Genomic DNA, 21,638 nt, shown 5'->3' on the forward strand with positions numbered 1-21,638 from the left:
AATGCTTTGTTTTGCAAAACAAATCAATTGGGACATTAGAGGAACCGTTCTAAACATCATTAGAACGATTTGTTCTGTCTGTGTTTAAACCTAAAGCTGCTCTTCAAGAAGCCTAAACAATCTGACAAACTGCACATGAAGCTGTTTAAACTTTATTCAAATGAATTATGGCTCACACTTGAAAATGATTTAAAAAGCATGTTTTTGGAGATAATTAGCTGATCATTAGAAATCTATTTATACATAAATACGTCTTGTGATTAATTACTAACAAATATTAAACAGCAAATCTGCTTTATAAATAATTATTAGATGTTTCATTATTATTAATCACAGTTAGCTGTCACATAAATTAATTTTCCCCAGTTTCAAAATGTGTATTGTGAAAATGAGACTTCAATACTGTCCAATTATTAATGCTCTTGCTTTAGTATTTATTTATTTATTCATTGTCATTTATATCAGAGATAACAAAAGCACTTAACCATCTTTCTCAGTCAATCCCCCCCCTTGCACTTTTGATTGTTGTATCTTATGGGAAAGGGACAAAAAAAAGACACTGTGTTGTTTCGAAATTATGCAACTCTTTTGTGCCAGCACAATTATTCTAGCATAACTGGCTTGGGAATATAAAGCAATTATTTCTGCTGGCTAATTATTCGTTTTCATAATAAAGGTAATTTTTCACACAGCAATTATAAGTGGAATCGATGCTTTGAATGAGATGTCGCTCTTTGGTTTTCTTTCTCTCCGGTCAGGTGAAGCGACAGTGTGCTTTAGTAAATGGGATTAACAGGCAGGCCCCTCTTAGGCACGTACGCCGTTGTCCTGGTAACCATTTTGATGCAGTCGATGATGGGGCACACGCTCAGGCAGAGAGTGCAGCCGGTGCAGCTGTCCATGATTACAGGAAGATGGGTCTCAGGGTCAAACTTAATAGCCTGCAAAAGAAGAGGAAGGGGAGGGAAAAAAAAGCTATTAGATTAGAGCAATTATCGACTCTCCATAGGAGGATTTCCCCACTCTTGGGAGAGCTTTTCATGGAGGTAAAAAAAGCAACAGCAATGACAGCAACGAGCACAACAGTGCCGTTCTTCAAGGGAACTAGCTGGGCTCCTTCATCGCGCACCGGCTTTATTAATTTCAGACTGCATTTGGCTCCTTATGTTTTCCAAATGCGAGGCCGACGGCGGTGAATGAACTCTCCAATCGAGTGACCTCCAAAGACAGCATTTAATCTGAAAACATTTGCTAGCTTACCATATTTCAGCAAATGAAATCCAGTAGTAATTGCTTTCCCTTAAATAGCATGTGCCATAATGAGTAATTATCTGATCTGTGCGTCTGTACCTGGTAGCCCGAATCATTGCAGGTCATGTAGCACTTGCCACAGTTGATACACATCTCTGGATCGACGAGGGCCTGCACTTGTTCTGTGTTGTCCAGCTCCTGGTAGGCGCCAATATGCTTCAGCGCCCTGGCAATCACGTCCTTTACAGGGAGGAGAGGAAGGGATTAAAAACGGCAAGAGCGTCTCAAAGAAACAGTTTGAAAGGCAGCATTCCGTTCTTAAGTTAGCTTAATTAAATCTGCGCTGGAAGGAGCGGATTGGTTTTAATGTCTGACTGGTAGTTTGTGATCTCCTTTCCTCCTAGAGATCCCTCACAGCATAATCACCTCGAGGAATAAAGCCTTTTAATGTTATGAGCAGCATCACTGCGTGTGCTACATAAGACAGCATCAGATTACAGGAGGACAGACTGCTGGAAGTCTATGGTAACCAAAACTGTTTGGTTCCCAGCATTATTCGAAATATCTTCTTTATGATCCACATGTTTGGAATAACATGAGGTTGAGTAAATAATGACAGGATTTTTGGGTATGTGCATTTGTGTACGTTTACGTATTGTATGTATTAGAGCTGTCAAATCAGCGTGTTAATGTAGGGTGATTCATTATTAAAAAGGTGATTGAAAAAAAGAATGCAATTAATCATATCCCCTGACCTGTGTTATAAAATGTGGCACTGATACTGAAAAAACAGGTCTCTGTAGATAGCCCAGGCTTCACAAACGGCAAGAAAAACAAACTGGGCTAACCCGCACCACGAAACATAACAAACTGTTCCAGCCAATAACCGACAAGAAGGATTTGGGGTGGGGTTTGGGGGGTTAGTGCGCGGATGAGGAGGAGGGAGGGTCTAGCTAGCCTCCGTTTTGTTTGACAATACTTTAAACGTCAACAAGAAGTGACGTCACCCAACATCACTTAGAGCGCCTTTAATAATCACTGAAACTAATTAATATATGTACACTACCGTTCAAAAGTTATAGGTCGGTAAGATGTTTTTGAGAAAAGTCTCTTATGTTCTCCAAGGCTGCATGATATTAAAGAAAAATTTTATATTCAACTTATATTTTATTTTTAAATACATTAAATATTTAAATATTAAAAACTGAAAATTATATAAACAAATATATATGTTTCACATTCCTTCTGGGAAAAGAAAGCATCACTACAACTTCTGAAAGTGATCAGTAGTGTTTTAGCATTACATAAAAAGTAATGTCACACATCTGACAATGTCATTTTAACATCAATGTAAAAAAAACCAACAACAACAATATTTAAATACCAACTAAACTGAATAATCAAATGTAAAAATATGTTCATTTGCGATATTTCTATAATTTCAATTTATCGTGCAGCCCTAAAAACAGTATTATTGTGAAATATTTTATTCAATTTAAAGTAACTGTTTTCTATTTTCATATATTGTAAAATGTCATTTATTCCTGTCTTTATTACTCCAGTCTTCAGAAATCAAATATGCTAATATGCTCAAGAAACATTTATTAGTATTATCGATGTTGAAAACATTTGTGCTGCTTAATATTTTTGTGGATACGGTAACAGTGTTTTAATTTTTATTTTTTTTGATGAATAAGTTCACAATTTGAAACTGAAATTTATTGTAACATTTAACATTGTAACAGCTTCTTTTAAATGTCAGTGTATACATACAACAGTAATCAATAGTAATATATTTGTGTATACATAGATTAATCAGCATATCATGCAATTAATTTGAATACAACTTGTAATTGACTGACAGCCCTACTATCCATGTATCACTGGAAAAATGTAATGCCTCAAATAGCAAATGGTGATACTTACTTTCACGCTGGGGATGGGTGTTTTGGGGATGTTAACTCTAGCATCACTGGTGTCTATGATCACATTGCCACTGGCGTCTTTTAGGCTTTTCTTGTACTTCACCAAGGCTTGAGTCTTCGTCTGTAAGTATGGTCCAAAGCTAGGCAGACTCTTTTGGAGAGAAGGATGACAGTTGAAATAAGTTCAATTTAATCAAAGGAAGTCTTAAAGTATTTGAGAGATCAGTGGTTAATGTACTTTCAGGTAGTTTGAAAGATCATTAAACTTTGATTTGTTCAATTCTATATTTGTCTATAGATGTACATGAACTACTGATCTGTTCAGCATTCTATAATGTATGCTAATGACGTTTTAATTAAAGTTATTCGAAAATTAGAACAAGACAAGATTGAGATGGACGTCATGTGAATTCATATCCATATTTAAATAAAGCTCAGCTTTTCACACCAATCTAATCGAAAGTGTGCTAAAACATCCTTGCTATCACTTCCCACATCCATTTAGAACAAAAGTGGTTGTAGTGCTATCTTTGCCTCTGAGTCTTGCACACATGCCTGACCCTCCAGAGCAGCAGGGCTAAAGAGGCGATTCGTATTCACAGTCACACTCTCATACCGATGCACCGAGCCTGAGAGGTGGCCATAAAAGTGCCTTGAGGCTTCGTTTCTACAAAGGCCATTCGACAGGAAACGCCGGCTCCACTGACGAGAAATCAAGTTTGCCACAAAATTAGCCATCCTTTTAATGGAGCCATAAAGAGAATCTGCAATGAATTGTTAGGAAATCGTATAATACTACCGGTAATTGCACGGATTAGCTGGTCAAACTAATGGTTTGACACTAAAATGGTAATGAATGGTAATTTGAGGGAAATGGACTTATGGGTTGCTGATGGGCACCGCTTCCAATAACTGATATTTTCAGTTTTATAAATGCTCTTTCATGAAGAAGTCTTTTTTGGAGTTTTTTTGAAGGGGCTAATTATCATATTTATAATTTGAAACGTTCGAGCAAACACTGAATTGTCGTAATGACAGTTTCGTTTTGCATCTCTCTTCATGACCTCTCTGTAAAAGAACGGTTCGGTTATTCAAGCATTTTAACAATACCCTATTACACCTTTCCCGCAACAAGTATTCCTTACAACGCCTGCCACAAATCCATTCGTCCCAACGAGAGGACATTTAAATTGGTCTAGCATTTTCCCAGTCACACAATCTCCACAAAGCTGTCATCCACAACCCTTCATTTCCACCATGGCCAGATGGAAGTGTCTCCGCTGCAAAGCAAAAGAATCAAAACACGACAGGAAAGGATCAATTATTAGATGTCCGCGTCAAACTTCTCACAAGTCTCTCTTGTTTTTTTTTTTGTTTTTTTTTTTTTTCTTAAAGTAGCTGCCCGAAAGAGAGCGAAGGCCTTTGCTAAAGCAGGACCTATCAGAGAAACAAATCTACGGTGGCGGTGTTGACTGCAGGACTAATGGCCAGCTTGGGGTGGGGGGGGTGGAGGCTCATCCTCCATGTATTTATTTCCCTGTAGAGCTAACACTGGTGGCCCTGTTCTAATCCTGCATAAAAGCATTACTCTCTCAGGCACAGGCTGACAGTCTAATGAATCAAGCGCTCCAGCCCTGCAGCAGACAGTCTGAGGAACCCGTCGCGGCTGGGGAGATAAACGTACACACACTGACTACACACACAGACCTATTCTCATGCACGCAAAAACACACAGGCTAGACAGAGATATGTCATTAACAGTGCATTAGTCAAAATAAACAGAGAGATGACTGGCCCGCTTGTGAGACCTTGATTACATGGCAACTTTGAACACTACTTTATTTTTTACGTGGAGACAGTTAACTATTCAAATAAACAGCCTGTGGCATAATAATATGTATTATTTTAGGTCTTTTTTGGCTTTTTTTTGACAGTGATAGTCAAGAGCAGACAGGAAATGATGGGGGAGATCACAAACAAAAGCTGAACTTGAATGATCACTACAGCTCAACCACTAAGCCACATATGGAATAATATTACATTAAAAGTGCAACATATAGGTACCATATTGATTATCGGCCGATATTAAAGAGTTTTTACATTTATCTGTTTCAGCCGTTACAGGTTTTTTAATTGTGCATGTGCATATACCCTATTTTTACTTTTAGATTTCCTTTAAAGGGGTCATATGATGCTTTTTAATGTTTAGTGTGTAATGTATCTGTTTGTGGATGTATACGATCTGCAAAGTTGCAGAGCTCATAGTCTCCCGCAAAGTGATTTATTCCATCTAACAGGGAACACTGATCCAGACCTGCCTAAAACCCTTCGATCGAAGTCCAGATATTACATTCTCAAATTCTACGTCACAATGTAAAATATTAGCATAATGCCTGCCCAAAGGCATTAGCAAATAAAGAAAGCGAGGCTTCAGTGAATTGTGGTGTCGTCGTCGCACCGTGGAAGCGCTGTGTGTTTGGATGCGAAAGCAAAACCGCTTTGTTTGGCCCTCTGAAAACTGATAAAATTAGGAGTTAAGAGGTTAAGATTTATTTATAAAGTTGTTTCTGAGCAGTACAACCCAAAAGTTTGCTTGTGCACAGCGCATTTTACAGAGGACAGCTTCTTGAACCCGGTGGCACGTTTCAGACAGACTGGGAATAGAGGTACTGCAAAAATGTACCGTACAGTTTGTGAACAAAATGTTTATTGGACATTAAAGCATGTTAACCTATTCTATTGCACCCATTAAACAAAATAATCATATGACCCCTTTAAATCCTAAAGTTTTTTCAAATCAACCTATTAACACTATGGTAACGCCAATAATAATTTATACTGTATAATAATTTTTTATACTGTAAAAATTATAATGTTGTGATGCCTAAATTTACTTGTAGCATTTATAACAATTGATTTGTTTTATTTTTATTTTTTTCATTTGATATCGGCCATTTAAAAGGTCATCAGACATGAAAAGTATTCATGAATTGTTCAATAACTTTTGTTCAGTTACAAAGTGGGCGCTATAACACATAAACCACTGTCGTCCACTCAATCTGACTGATCGGAAAAGTATGAAGCGTGGAGCTAAAAAAAAATGGTGGTCTCGTATTGAATTAAGGCTTGTCGATTAACATTAAATAGCCAATTAAAAATGTTTGCTTATCGGCTAAATTTGAGCTCGTGTTGGAAGTCCATGAGTTAAACGTATAAAACATTTCCCCACAGATTTACAAAGAGTATTTCTGTCAAAGTGTTTTTCACATGCTTTTACAAACTTGAGTTGCTACTAATCAACATGCCACAGATGCTGTCCATTCAGCTTTAAACACCATTTCTTCAATGACACTATATACAATACTCAATTTCAGTTTTCTTTTTAGCCTAAAAACAAAAAGCAAATCTGCTGTTCCAAAACGACACAAGAACTTTCAACAGGACAAACATCTATTCTAATACACAGCCCACACAGACACAAGTGCCATGAAACAGAACCAACAACACTCGATCACGCCTCACTGGCTTACACATCCTTCTCAAATCTCACCAAAACCACACACAAAGCAACTGACCACCATTTTGCCTCCGGCAGTCTTATGAGTAAGTAGCGGGTATTTAAATGGAAACCAGCTGAAATCCCCTACGCCTATTATAACTTCATGTCTTCCAGACACAAACTGCAGTCTGCCCGACTCACAGCAACCCATTCAGTCCTATTAGATGAGCTCTTCCTCTCTCGCTCTCTCTTTCTCTGTGTTTTCTGTTTAGCGACGAGTCACGGCGTATCTGCTTTATGCTAATTCGCTCTTAGATCATTCAAAGGATTCAAAGGAGAGTCTACAAAGCAATACACTTAACAATGAAAAAGAAATATAATGATAGGAGTATTCACAAAGAATGTTTTTCCTTTCACAAAGAAACACTGAAAGAAAAAGAAAATGCCATTTGCTTTGGGCGTCTGCTAAACAGACAGGTTGAATACTTGCATATAAAAGCGAGCACACTAAATAACAGTTATTCAAACATGTTGGTGGAAAAGGAATCTTGCCTTTTTCTTTCTTTCTATTGAGATGGAGTTTTTTTTTTTTTTTTTTTTTTTTTTGCTGGTCCACTCCACGAGGAGTGCTGTTTTAATGAGAGGAGCTACACGCACTGCCAAATCTCATGTCCCGGGCAACCAGAAAGCCTCTGCTAATTAGATGCAGAGCTTTCCAAAACACAGGGCTTGTCAATTCTCCCATCTCCCCTCTGGATTATAAATCAAGAGTGCAGTGGAGGAAGGAGCGCACATTATGTCAGTGTGGGCTGAGTGATTTAAATTATATGAGAATTAGAATGGAAGCCCGGCCTCCTATGTTCTGTAGCATTACGCCGATTGCAGAGGGATTCGGCGAGAGAAGCGTTAAGCTTTATCCTTGCCTTGTAATGGCCGCTAATCACACTTTAAGAGCTAAACAGACCTTTGCTACGGAAAGCATATTTCAGTAGGACATCAGTTGAATCGTTATTGTTGTCTAGATGTGACTCCCTAATGCTTACACTTATAAATCCTACTGGATCATATTTGGTATGTAAATTTCAAAGGCCTCTAAATGATCAATATGATCAAACCTTTGCGAAGAATCTGTTGCACACGATCTACTGCATGCCTTCTGTTTTCTGATTGATAGTTTATACTTTTTTAGTAAAAGTTATTTTTAGTAAAATTTAAAGTCTTTTTAGTATAATCATAAAAACGTCCCCCGTCAGGTCTTGGGACACGCCTTTTTTGCTATGAAATGTAAATGTCAGAATAAGTGATAAACAATTACTGGAGCAACTTGAGTTAACTTGGTTTTTTTCAATCATCATTATATTGCTTTGCATTATATGTTTTGCCCCCTACAATTAAACTAAACAACTTGGATAATAAAACTAAGCATTTAAATATCATCTTACTAAGACATACTGGGAAATATAGAGTGACAACTCATTTTTATAAAAGTTTTATGTAAGTACTCTGCTATCCATACGGTTATAATGATCTCACTGATTTACATTACAAGCTATCAGATCTTTGTTTTTGGCCATATAAATATCAGAAACTGCTCCAAATTTTAGGCCTCTGAATGAAATCGAGGTGTATTTTCTTAGTATGAGCTCCATATTCTCCTACATCACAATTTATGAAAGCCTGATGTATCAAATATGATACTCAACAAACAACACATATGCAAACTTTTATGTATATATATATATATATATATATATATATATATATATATATATATATATATATATATATATATATATATATATATTTTTTTTTTTTTTTATCTTAAAGGTAGGGTAGGTAGGATTTTTATAAAAAAAAAAATTCAAATTTGTTTAAACTGTCTTTAAATACCAATACATAATTAAAATGTAAGTGCTCTGAAAAAGAGAGTATAACAATCGAGTGACTGTAGACCTTTTAATCTGCAATAAACACAGCTTATTATTTCCATTCGGGACGAAACAATTGATTGGTTTGGGCGACTGTCACTCACTCTCGCAACCATGGCTACCACCCCTGTTGCTAGATCTGCCCATTTGCGCGCGCACCCGTTTGATTTGAGGCGTGCAAGAGAGGAGCGGAACCTACGAAGAGTAAAATTATGGCAGAGAAAGAGCATTCAAAATTCAAAGCACCTGCATATGCAGTCAGCGAAGGCAAACAAGGCAAAAACTACTTCCTCGGACCCTGGTTGCCCGCACTCTTGAACGACCTCCTCTGCTTCGCCCTCGACCCCGGACATGTCCTCGAACCGACGAAGCGGTACTTGTCTCCGGAGTGTAGTCCTCATTAGAGTCAACAATGTTTTCATCATGGAAACTCATAAAACACCGTATATGTTATGAATCTTACACGAAATTCACCTTCATCACAGTGTAACTGATGGTAATGGAAAAACGTGTATCAATGCAACCTGTTTTTAGCTTTGCCTTATAAATATAGCTCGTTACCTATAAATATAGCTTGTTACCGAATCAAACAAAGTATATTTTAAACTTTACCAGTATCGATATGCTAGCTTGATAGTGAGTACTAAAATAAATCTTATTTGTTTATATTTATAGTGATAAAGTTAGGTATTTTATTACATGTGATTCTGACATGGTCACTGCATGCACTGTGCTCCTTCCTCTCCACTCGTCTCAGGTAAATAAATGCGTCTTCAGCTGAGCCTGAGCGTTTGGCGTCGCGCGTTCATGTGTTTTGGGGGCGTGGCTTTGGAAGGAGCTCAGAAGGGAGGGGGTGGAGTGAATGGAAATAATTAGCTGTGTTTACAACAGTCGTGAGAGGTCTACAGACACTCGATTTTTATACTCTCTTTTTCAGAGTACTTACATTTTAATTATGTATTGGTATATAAAGACAGCTTAAACAAATTTGGAATGTTTTTTTTTTTTTAGAAAAATCCTACCTACCTTGCCTTTAAATGTTCAATAAACTGTTCTATTTAATTCCATTTTTTCGGACTATTATTTCACATGTCAGGCTTTATAAGTTTGAAACTTCATAGACGATGAGGGTAAAAGCTCTTACAAAACTCAAAGCTATTTTTTTAAACACCAAACAAAGTAGCTTATAATCAGTGTAACTTCATTATTTAATTTTTTTTTTTTTTTTTAATAGCGCGTTTTCAATTTACAGGATCCTCTTATGTAATGGCACTAAATAATACTGTATAAAAAAACAAAATATTAATCCCCCAAACTCAATTTAACGTAAGGAGCTCAGTGCTGGTATCATGGTGGGCATTGATCTCTGCACTTTAATTGGCTTCAGGCAGTGAATTTGCTTTCGTTTGGCACAGAAAGAAATAATGTATTAGTCAAGACCACACATCTCTTCTTGTGTCTCCTCTCATTAGGGTGTAGAGATAATGGAAACATTTTGCCAGTGTTCTCACTCCATTTCTGAACAACAGCAAACATTCAGATAGCCGTGCGATTTTGTGGAATCTGCTTTACATACTGTTTTTATTTTCTTAAGGAATACAGAGTTCCTTAAAATTAAACATGTAACAGCTCTCTAAAGCAAACCAGAACTTGTGTGACCAGAATGATTTGGATCATAAAAAAGACAGAAGTACACAAAAATGACTATAAATCTCACAAAACACACATACACACCAATTCATAAGAAATGAGTAGAATTTTTCCATTTCATGTTCTCTCTCAGTACTTGGGTTATAAATTCAGCTAAGAATATCTAAACATCATTAAAACAAGATAAATATACTTAAGCCAAACTGCCAAAACAAAGACTTCTTTTTATATATATATATATATATATATTAGATCAGAATAAATAAAATGATTTAATGTCTAAAATCTAAATATATAATATAATATATAATATTTTGCATAAATGATGTAATAGATCATTATCTTCTAGCTACGTCATCTATTTTTCACAATTACAAGGTTTATCATCCTAATCCTTAAGAATGTTTAGAAATTTTTACTGGACAACAAGACAAAAAAAATATGATTTAACAAATAGTTTTTGCAGAGTATTTGCATTTATTGACAAAATGATGATCTTTCAATGTTTTTAAATAAAGGCAAATAAAAGTGTCTAAACACCCTCCTCCCACTCCTTGTCTCCCAAAACTGTGTGCTTGTTTTCTCTCGCTCAAACTCTGTGTTTCTGGACAGAGCTCTAGTTGGAACGAGAGATATTTCACCCCTCATGTTTTTTTTAAATCATGTTGTAGTCGAAGAATAGCACTTATCAGTTCATAGTGTTTTCCCCCCTCCATCACTTTTAACAGAAGCACAAAGCTGTTTATGGAGAGAGAAACATTTGCATATGTTTGTGTGCTTTCGTTTTTATGCTGAGTGAATACGGTGTAGTGATGGGGAAAATATCTTTTTGTGCAACTATGAAATTTCAATGGAGGGCTGAGTTTGGCTGAGACCAAGAGAGAGAGGCAAACATAATCACAATTCGAATAATTTAGTGACATTAAAAATAAATATATGGTAATTCCAGTCGAAAAACACACCAGCTTTGATTATCTAACATTTCAACACCCTCACATTGTTATACTCTCTGTGTGTAATGTAATTCACAACTAAAACCTAAAATAAAATAAAAACTCTCCTCGTTGATATCGATCACAGAAGTATTTGTTAAATTTGTGCAAAAGTAGATGGGTTTCACACCACATTTGACAGCACAGCATAGCTGAGGGCCACCATTGGTCAAACGGTCACGGGGTCACTAACTGGCCCGAGGAAGCCTGGGGCTTCTTTCACGCCAAGCAGAGGAAAGTAAATTACACTCAATCCTTTTAGCATCACCCTCATGGCTATGTTACTAACACCCACAACCTTAAACATCCTTCATGACTCAATAAAGCATTATCTCCACACCAGGTGGATTTTGCCTGTTTAATCACTAATGGTTAACCAGAAAAAAGAGTTTTGTTTTCTAAAACGAGCCTTAGGCGACCAGCCACAGAGATGCTCACCTTTCCGACGAGCTCCTCCACGCGGGGGACGGGTTTGCCCTTCTGGTGGCGTATGGTGGGAGGAGACTGGCCATCCCAATCGTGCAGCTCCTCTATGCTTTTTAGATACAGCAGCGCCTTCAGGCCTAAACAGTAGTCCTCAATCACTGTGAAGTCCTGGTTCTGCACCGCACTGCACACCTGTTAAATATGCACAGATAAACAGACCTCAGGGCCAAGACTTAGTGAAAGACCAGTGATTACGCTATCCACATCATCTTTTAGTGTGTGTCTTCTTAAAAGCAGAGTGTATTCAATGGCTCAATGCAACATAACAGAAAGAAAGCTGATTGTGTGGTTTCAGAGCAATAGGATGGAGTTTCATGTCATTTAAGTTATTTACTGATAATCTTCCTCTCTGCTGAAGCTCTGAAATCTCATTCACGTTCACATTCAAAAAAAAGAGCAAAACCTTTGAGCTACACACAGCCAGAAACAGCTCAAACTTTATTTAATTCTACCGTTTAAGAATAATAGCACCTATTCTGTTCACTGTTTCTGAACATTGAATAGGCATTGAAAAGTTTGGGGTCAGATATCTTTTAAGGAAGTTTTAATACTTTTATTCAGCGAGAGAATCCACAAAAGATTTGTATTTCTTTTGAACTTTCTATTCATCAGAGAATCCTGAATTTTTTCAATAATGGTTTCCACAAAAATATTAAGCAGCACAACTGTTGTAATAATCAGAAATCTTTCTTAAGCATAAAACCATCGTATTAGAATGATTTATGAAGGATCATGTGACACTGAAGACTGGAGTAATGATGCTGAAAATTCAGCTTTGTCATAATATTTTACAATATTACTGTTGTTACTGTATTTTAGAATAGCCTTGACAAACATAAGAGATTCCTTTCAAAAACATTAGAAATTCTCACTGACCCCAAACGTTTTAACTGTAGTGTATATGTCTGTCTGACATCAGGAAATTGTGGAAGAATGAGTCGTTTAATTTTGAAAATTCATAATCCATTTTTTCTCTCTCCCAAAAGATCAAGGACATTTTTATTCCCCATGATATGACCTCTTCAATAATGAGATAAAGTCTGCCAGACGGTCTCAAGTTAAACAGACACAGAGACTATCCAAGATTCATATTCTCCACCATAGAGAGGCTGTTTAACCCCTCACCTCAAATATCATCTAAACGTCTCCCAACAGAAAAGTAGTTTGCATCGTTCTTCACTGATAAAATCCAAGGCCATGAGACAAACCACAGCTGGCACTAGTCCTTTTGGAGTGGTTTCTAACTCTCCATTTCATGTTGTAAAAAGTAAAATGTCCATGTTTCCACTCATCAGCCTTAATAAACTAATACTAACCAGGTCACATCACTTATGAATCCTTTAAGGGTCTCTTTTTTTTTTTTTTTTACCCATTACAAGCTAACTTGCTAAAAACAGTTTTAAACTCCTAATTACTGGACATCCTGAACATTGTTAATCAGTTCCTCCAGCAAGGAATTTTCCACATAATTTAATCCTAATGAGACATTCTAGTCTGCCCTTACCATGGACCTAAAACTGCTTTTAACAGATCTGCAAGTAATAAGGTCTATATGTCAATCGTAGATCTTTAAGATCTCAGTGCATCTTTAAAACTTTGGTTCATAAGATTGTTTCAGTCCAACACTATCCTATTTAAGTGACAGGGAAAACTATGTTGCACTGGGTGCACAGACACCTTCAGATATTTTGTGGTGTTCCCCATGGCTCAGTTCTAAGTCCTTTATTATTTAAACATTGTATGCACCCATTAGCTGGTGTAATGAATCGATATCCTTCATCAGTATGCAGATGATTACAACTTTTTTTTTTTTTTTTTTTACTTGCACCAGATGCCCACAAAACAATTAACACACTGCTGGACTGCATACTTTAAAAGTTATAAGTGAAGATTAGCCCTTTCTGAATCTAAAGACTCTTTAAAAGTAAATATAGTTTTTACTGTGCTGTTTACTGTGCCTATTCAAAAAAATAGGAATCGTGACAGCAATGTTTGTAAAACAGCATATTATCACTTTCACAGCACTTTCACAACATCCCTTTCCCCTATTGACACTGAGATTCTCATTCACGCTTTTGTCACATCAAAACTTCACCATTGCAGTAGTGTTTTGGCTGGCCCATATAAAAGCTCCAACAAACATTTACAAAGAGTTCAGAAAGCAGCTGTACGAACGCTGACTCTTACTAGACTGAGGAATCACATTACTCCAGTGATTAAATCTCTTTACTGTTACTTGTGTTGATTTCAAGATCATTTTAATGTTGAAATGTCTTTATGGTGTTTCCCCTACATACCATAGCAAGCTGAAAACCTGACAACCTACATGCAGTTTTAACAAGTTTATGTTTCTCTTCTCTTCTTGTTTGCATTTTATTTTATTTTATTTTATTTCTGTCTACCCAGTCCATGTTCTCTGTTTCCTTTCATATATATGTATGTGAACGTGTTTATATGTACACTACTGTTCAAAAGTTTGATTAAAATGTATTTGATTATAAATAAAGTAAAAACGGTAATAATATTTCTGTTTAAACTAATATTTTAATATATTTTAAAATGTCATTTATTCCTGTGATGGTAAAGCAGAATTTTCAGCATCATTACTACAGCCTTCAGTGTCACACGATTCTTCAGAAATCATTCTAATATGATGATTTGCTGCTAAAGAAACATTTTTTATTATTAATAATGTTGAAAACAGTTGTACTGCTTCATATTTTTGTGGAAACCATGCATTTTTTCAGTATTCTCTGATGAAAGTTGAAATAGAAATCAATGTACATGTCTTTATTGTCACTTTACTGCTGAATAAAATGATTCATTTCTTTAAAAGAAAATCTTACTGACCCCAACTTTTGAAAGGTAGTGTACACTCTTGCTATTCAGACAAAAATGCAACAAACTGCACTTTACGGGGCTTTTAAAGACACTAATATGCTGTTTTTAGGCCACATGATTTTGGATTTTCTCATTTTTTATTAATTTACTTTTTTATTTTGAATGATAAAAAAAACAGTAAAGTGGCTTTGAGATAAATTAGATAAAAAATGGCTTTCAGATGAAAGCAACGTTCATAGAGCAACTCTCTCTTCAGTTGTTAATAGGCAGATAAACCCTAGCATGCTGAAGTGCTCCTCAAAGTGCCATATTAAAAACATTACTGTACATTACTTCTGAATCTGGATATTTGCTGCATCTTTAGTAGGTTGAATATACTTTAATATTATTGATAAATTACGAACAATGCCACAACAAATAGAATTGCAGCAATGTTTATGAGATCCTTATAGATAATTACCTCAGTTATATAGTATATATTTATGTTTATAGTATTATATTTATAGATGAACTTCAATTATTCTATCAATACTTGTGAATTGCACACACAAAACACAATGATGGTGACACTCCAAGTTATCAACACAACATATAACTCAAACAGAATACCAAACCTGACAACACCAGAGCAAATTATGAACAAATACAAAAGACAGAGTAAAAACGGAAGTAGTAACTTACATGAACTATTCATGCCACATTGGAACATTACATATATGAAGTATATCTTCAAATATCATCAAATTGTGAACTGGATATTTTATGAAGAAAAAAAAAATGAATGAGAAAAAGCTTGATCATCATGAGTACCATGGAGAAATACTGGACTAATCTAATCCATGCAGGAAATGGAGCTACGATGTGTTGCTGTAACCCGCTGGTGACACCGATTCAACTGTAGTGTAGTGAGCACTTGGCTAGTTTACAACTCCTGTTACTACGAGCCAGCACTCTGCTATTACATGTGGGTGTGATTAAAATGTTTTAATTCCAGTCTTTTCCCCCCCAGAACTCCCAGGCACTCGTGAAACGTTATTTCAGCACATAATGAGTGTTTTGATTTATTTATTTAAAAAGAGATTTCGGAGGCTGTGGCATCATGTTGAGATAATGGGTTTATTTGCACTAACAACTTGTTCAGAGCCATGTTGTAAATTGCAATTTGCTTTGAGATTGTTGTTGCTCCTCGGCTGTAGCAGCTCTGTGTGAGCGTAGCCATTTCTAGACTCCTTATTAAGGATTGATTAGAACAGACTACTTAATGCACATGTTTAAACTCAGGCGTTAAGCGTGCATATCGTATAAAACAAAAATAATGTGTTTTTACCCAAGCCACGGTTCTACAAATGAGGACATTATCAGGCTGAGGCATAGCCTAGTGGTTTAAAGTCTGATAAATAAAAGGTTGTCGGCTCCAGTGTTACAATCACTAATGGAGTTGATGGTAGTTGGTGATGAATGTAAGTGGTTACCTGCAGGACAGATGCTCCAGTATGAAGAAACTGTAATCCAGACTCTGCTGAGTCAATGCCACCGGTAGCCAAGATTGGGAAGCCAGGAAGTGCTCTTGCTATAGCTGACACCGCGCGCAGAGCTATGGGGCGAATTGCATTGCCTATCCAAATTCAGGACAGAAAAACATTTTTAATTGTAAAACAATAATTATATAAAATCAGTTCAAACATAATTACAAATTCAACATGTGATCAGAACACGTCTCATACATTCACTACCATTCAAAAGTTCAGGGTCATTGAGATCATTATTTTTAAAGAAATTCACACTTTTATTTAGCAAGGACATATAAAAATGATATACATCATTGTATACATACATTAAATAAATTAGACAGATTTCTGAAAGATCACGTGACCTTGTGAATTCAGCTTTGCCATCACAGGAATACAGTTATTTGAAACTTTCAAATTTGACAAAACGGTTATTTTAAATTGTAATAAACATTTCACAATCTTACTGTTTTAAAGTATTTTTGATCAAATAAATGCAGCTTTGCCCAGAATGAAATCTTACTGACCCCAAATTTTTGAATTAATGTACATATTGCTTCAAACACAAAAATTCTACTTACTAAAAACTTGCTCTGTTTCAAAACCTAGTGAATTTCCTATGGTAGGCAGCATTTTAAGACCGTCATTTAAAATTATAAGCGCATTCCTAATGCAAAGGCTGTTCAGAAGGTAAGCGTCTTAATTAAGAGACACCTCGTTTTAGTCAAATTCTGTTCAAATCGCTATGATCCCAGAACGCAGCTAAAAATTATTATTTTTTAGTGCATGGTTGTCATGTAACATACCCAGTTAGAATATTTTGCACAAGTGTGAGTATGAACACAACAAGGCTGTAAAAGTGGATTAGTAAGGAGCCCCTAAGGGGACATGGTGATGGGGAAGAAGAAGAAGAAAAAAGAAAAAAAACGAGATTGCAGGTAAAATCTATCACAATGCCCCTTAGGGTCTGTGAAGATTAGTGAGTAGATGAGTTCACCTGTTCAAGATGATGACATTTAATGTCCCTGACAACCTCTGTAGTCAAAAAAATATTAAAAACTCAAAATCATGAGTATGGGATTACTGGTGTATTTTAACCACAGACTTTATTTCAGGCATTTAACCAAAAAATGCTTGTTTCTAGGTTTTAAGACTCATTCCTGCAGCACCATATTGTGAGTCAAGTCTCCTGAGTTTGTGTGGCAGAGTTGCTGCCTATGTAGAGTATTTCATAACAGTCACTTAAGAGGTTTCACATCATTTAGGGTAGACAGTGAGGCTTTTTTGTGAGGTTTTGGATCAGAGCGACTGTGTCTACAGGTGTCTGAGTTCACCTATGCAGCAGCACAAGCCTCCCCTCCCCGTGCCTTTCCGTCTTCATCTCTGAGGATGGCAGGATTCCCTAATAAAAGCCGAGCAGCTTTCTGATCAGCCAGACAGATGGAAGTGTTTATCACATTACATTTAACCTCATTTTCCCATTCATTGATCACAGCCGCACGTTTGTCCACATTCATTTCGTCGGCGCGGCTCAGAACTCCACTTCCACCGTTTGATGGCTCGAGACAGCTTTCTTTTTTAGCCCCACTCTGGCGTGCTAAACGATCCTCATCATCCACACTATTCCCAGATTGGGTAGATAAATTCAATCACGGCACATGTTTTTTTGCATCCCCATGCCGCATGGTTAATTATGTACATATGGGCGCTTCCCTAAGCCTCTGGCATTTCCTGCCGCCCTCACTTTTTTTTTCTGCTCTTCCACCTGTTGGCTGAATGGATGACACGTCAGGTAGAATTTGTCATCTCTGCTCTGTTCTGACAACCTAATATCATAAGAAGACATTACTCGGCTCGCAACGAAAGCCATTTGGGTGTGATTTAGAGATGGGGGTTCGGCTCACTGCAGCTTAAGTCGAGAGGATGGAGCTCTGAACACATCATTCCTTAATGTCAGTGCGAGTCAAATATGTTTCGAGGTAATAATGTCCCAATAAGACATCCGGTTCCAAACGCTACAGCTCATCCGGCGATGGGCTATTGTACTTTGAGTGATGTCACAATCACATTAATATGGACACGACTTGTGCGACAGAGGTTGAGAGCCATCAAAGCACTTGTCATCCTATGGCAGCCGACACCGATAATGTTGTCAGGCAGCACACTTCCACTCAAGAAAAGCTTCAGTCCTGTGATATTGTTGTGATGTTATTGTGGCACTGGCTCTGTCCTTCCCTGGGCTTTGTTCTTGTTTTTCACGCCAGCCGCGCTGACAGCTCCTGTTGCTCTGACAACCCCAACATGTCCTTGTCAAACAGGGTCGCTCACGCCTGTTTGTCACCAGTACCTGCGGTGAAGTTGCCGGCTTAGTTTTATTTAAACCCTCAAGTACAATTTCAATGGTCATCTCTAAATTAAATTTTTGTCTTACTGAACTAACAAGTCAAATCTAATTTCCTGTGAGTTTTACTTAAACTATAAGTGAAATGCATATGATTATAATTTGTATAATCGTATCCAGGGCTTGACATCAACACCCGCCAATATATATATTTTTCACTTGTAGTCTTTAAAAAGGCACCTGAAATAATAAGTGCAATGTAGTGTTGTCAAAAATATTGATTTTTTGATACATAAAATCGATACTAAAATTTCTGAAATTCTTCCAATACTAATTTTCTGCTGAATAGATACACGATACCAGCTGCGCTTTCTCGCTCTCTTATCTCTCTGACAGAGAGTTGACGCACAAACCCGCCTCCCATCACTCACTCGTTTAATTTGTTCCGCAGATTTTGTGCTCACACCCAAAGTGCGCGCACATAAAGCCTCCTCTCAGTACTAAATTTTTTTTTTTTTTTTTTTTTTGCTGCTGCTTATTGCGCTTAAACAGTCAAATACACACAAAATAATGTCAACATGCCAGTCTTGGTGATTATTCACGTAAACACAGTCAGTTATGTTTTAAGTGAATACAAACAGTTGGGAAAGAAAACCCATGTGTGACAGTATAATGGATCCGTGCGTGACAGCAGTCTAATATACCTGCGGACAAATTATGATAATATATAAAATATCTATATGGCAGTTTTTCCCCATGGTATCGATGCCAAAATTGTGTGAGTGGCTTAACTTTAGAAAACCACTAGCCAGTGTGCCTGATGAGCAAAAAAGTAAATATCAAGCCCTGATCGTAACCATGTTGAAGAAAAACTTGACCTGAGAGTGGTCAGATTTTAAACTATATTCAAGTTTCATAGTGACTTCAAAAGGAAAGAGTATATATCAAAATCTAGTAATTTCCATAGCTATCTGAACTCTAGCGTGTAGTTTGCGTGAGGGTGAAAGATTTCCCTAACCTAGTCAGATTCCCTGCTCGGGTTCAAGCTCGTCACTCAGACAGGTTATTTGTGAAGTATACCAAGTACAGTTAAATGTGAAAAATTAACTTTTCTTTAAATTTGGAATTGATACAATACCCATACTTACAACTTTGCAAAATTTCTCAAAACTTCTTACACGCTAGCTCTGTGAAAGTACTCACGGTTACTGAGGCTTCTGTTAGGAACCTACATGCCTTAGGCCTTTTCTTTCCTGTATGCTGCTAGGGTCAGCGGTATCACACTCGTGCTTTATGGAGAGCACAGTCTGTGCTTAGAACAGAGACTATCCTGTACTCTTTAGCGCTCTGTATCTTTCATCAATACCTCATTACTCTAAGCAGTGTCCTATCACAGCTTCCAACGTGAGCGAACACAGCTCCGGACGAGTGCCATCCTCAGTCTGGTCCCGTGCTGAGGTGATTGACAGCTCAGTGAGGCCATCGGTGGCATCTGTTAGTGCGAGGCGTCCGCTCCCAGTGCCAGACTCTCTGATTAATAATTCCAAACACAGTGCGAGACAGAGCGTGGGGTCTTAGCATCCTCTACGATTTCTATCTTCATCCGAATATAACACCCAGCCAGATAACAAAAGCAAATAAGAGACGGGGATGACGGTGCAGTGCAGCTCTCTGTTAATTACGCCTGCCGATGCTGCCAGGGCGTCTGGGGAACATGGTTTTCCATGCACAATGAAAGAGATGCAATAATATATCTGTGACAGCAGACTAGTCGGTCGGCATGACCAATCATTAAAACACACATCAAATGAGGAGCACGCTGCCAGCTAAATGAAATCACAGTGGGAGGCACAACCAGAGGAAAAATAAAGTGACCATATGATCTAGAATAGAGGTCAGCAATTACCGGAACAGCGGCCTGGATCTGTACCCCGTATTGGCAGACACACTGCATATAATCATAAACATAGCTACATCTGAAGCAATGTACACAGACTACCATCACAGACTATATAATATGTTACTATGACAGCAACAAATGTATAATGTAGATATAAAAAACACAATGGCAGGAAAACTTTTTCAGAAACAGTAGAAGGAGAACTGAAGAAAGCCATTTAAGTTTCTTTATGTTGATTTTTAAAGGGATATTTCAACCAAAAATGAAAATTCTGTCATCATTTACTCACCCTCAACACATAAGACTTTTGTTCAATCTTTAAAACACAAATAAAGATATTTTTATTGAAACGTGAGACTTAAAAGCCCTTTATAAACTTTTAGATGCATCAAAGATTTGGTGTAAAGAGATCATAAAAGAAATCCATAAGAAACGAGCGATTTTCTCTCGGTTTATATGCTAAACTGATTTAATTTCGCCTTTTATTCTCATATGAATATTTAACAATGCACATAGATAGAGCTCATCAAATATGGTAAACAGGAGCTCAAAAGTGCTTGCTTAACGCACAAGAACCAGTGTCCTTTGTTCTTGCATGTGCGATTGAGCAGCTTGAAAGCGTAATGGACTTTCAATGGAGGGACAGTAATCTTGGGTTTGGAACAACACCAGGTTAAATAAATAATAACAGAATTTTTCCTTTAATATGTTTCTGATTCTGAATCTGGTGAAATGTTGTCATCTCCTTCTCGTCTTGAACCAGTGCCATATTATTAGATTTGTATACTAACTTAAAAAATGTTTGAAGCAGAAAATGTGAAAGGAAAGCACTTGTTGTTCACACCATAATTGAACCTTGCCACAAAATTAAAGGCTTAGTTCACCCAAAAAATTTTATTCTGTCATTAATTACCCAGAACACAAATTAAGATATTTTTTAATGAAATCTGAGAGCTTTCTGTTCCTCCACTGACACTCCAAAAACATAATGTACCACTTTATTAACAAAATATTAATCTCCAATGCGTTCACAAGAGCACCACAACACACGTGTGTTGTGTTGACGCCAGAGCAGACATTGTTGTGTGAAAGCGCATAAATAAAGTGGAAAATTATGTTTTTTTCTTTTGTGCAAACAAAGCACTTGTGTAACTTCATAAAATTGAGGTTCAACCACTGGAGTCACATGGATTACTTTAAATGATGTTTTTACTACCTTTCTGGGGCTTGAAAGATGTAGTTGTGTAGGCATTGTGTATTACACTATGAAGATGAACAAATGTCTTACGGGATTGATACGACATGACAATGAAACTG

General features: G+C 36.9%; 1 protein-coding gene across 1 annotated transcript in view; it reads right to left on the reverse strand.

Annotated features, from left to right (window-relative positions):
* dpydb (dihydropyrimidine dehydrogenase b) overlaps positions 1 to 21,638 on the reverse strand; it is a 131,649-nt gene continuing 110,011 nt past the window's right edge. Inside the window, exons 19-23 of the mRNA XM_079876608.1 lie at positions 16,045 to 16,187; positions 11,684 to 11,863; positions 3,178 to 3,327; positions 1,351 to 1,491; positions 1 to 941 (exon numbers count right to left, since the gene is read on the reverse strand). Of these exons, the coding sequence (XP_079732734.1) occupies positions 777 to 941; positions 1,351 to 1,491; positions 3,178 to 3,327; positions 11,684 to 11,863; positions 16,045 to 16,187 (779 nt within the window). The 3' untranslated portion in view covers positions 1 to 776. The remainder of the gene's footprint in view (positions 942 to 1,350; positions 1,492 to 3,177; positions 3,328 to 11,683; positions 11,864 to 16,044; positions 16,188 to 21,638) is intronic.

Source organism: Squalius cephalus, assembly GCF_949319135.1.
Source record: "Squalius cephalus genome assembly, chromosome: 7".
NCBI classification, from domain to species: domain Eukaryota; kingdom Metazoa; phylum Chordata; class Actinopteri; order Cypriniformes; family Leuciscidae; genus Squalius; species Squalius cephalus.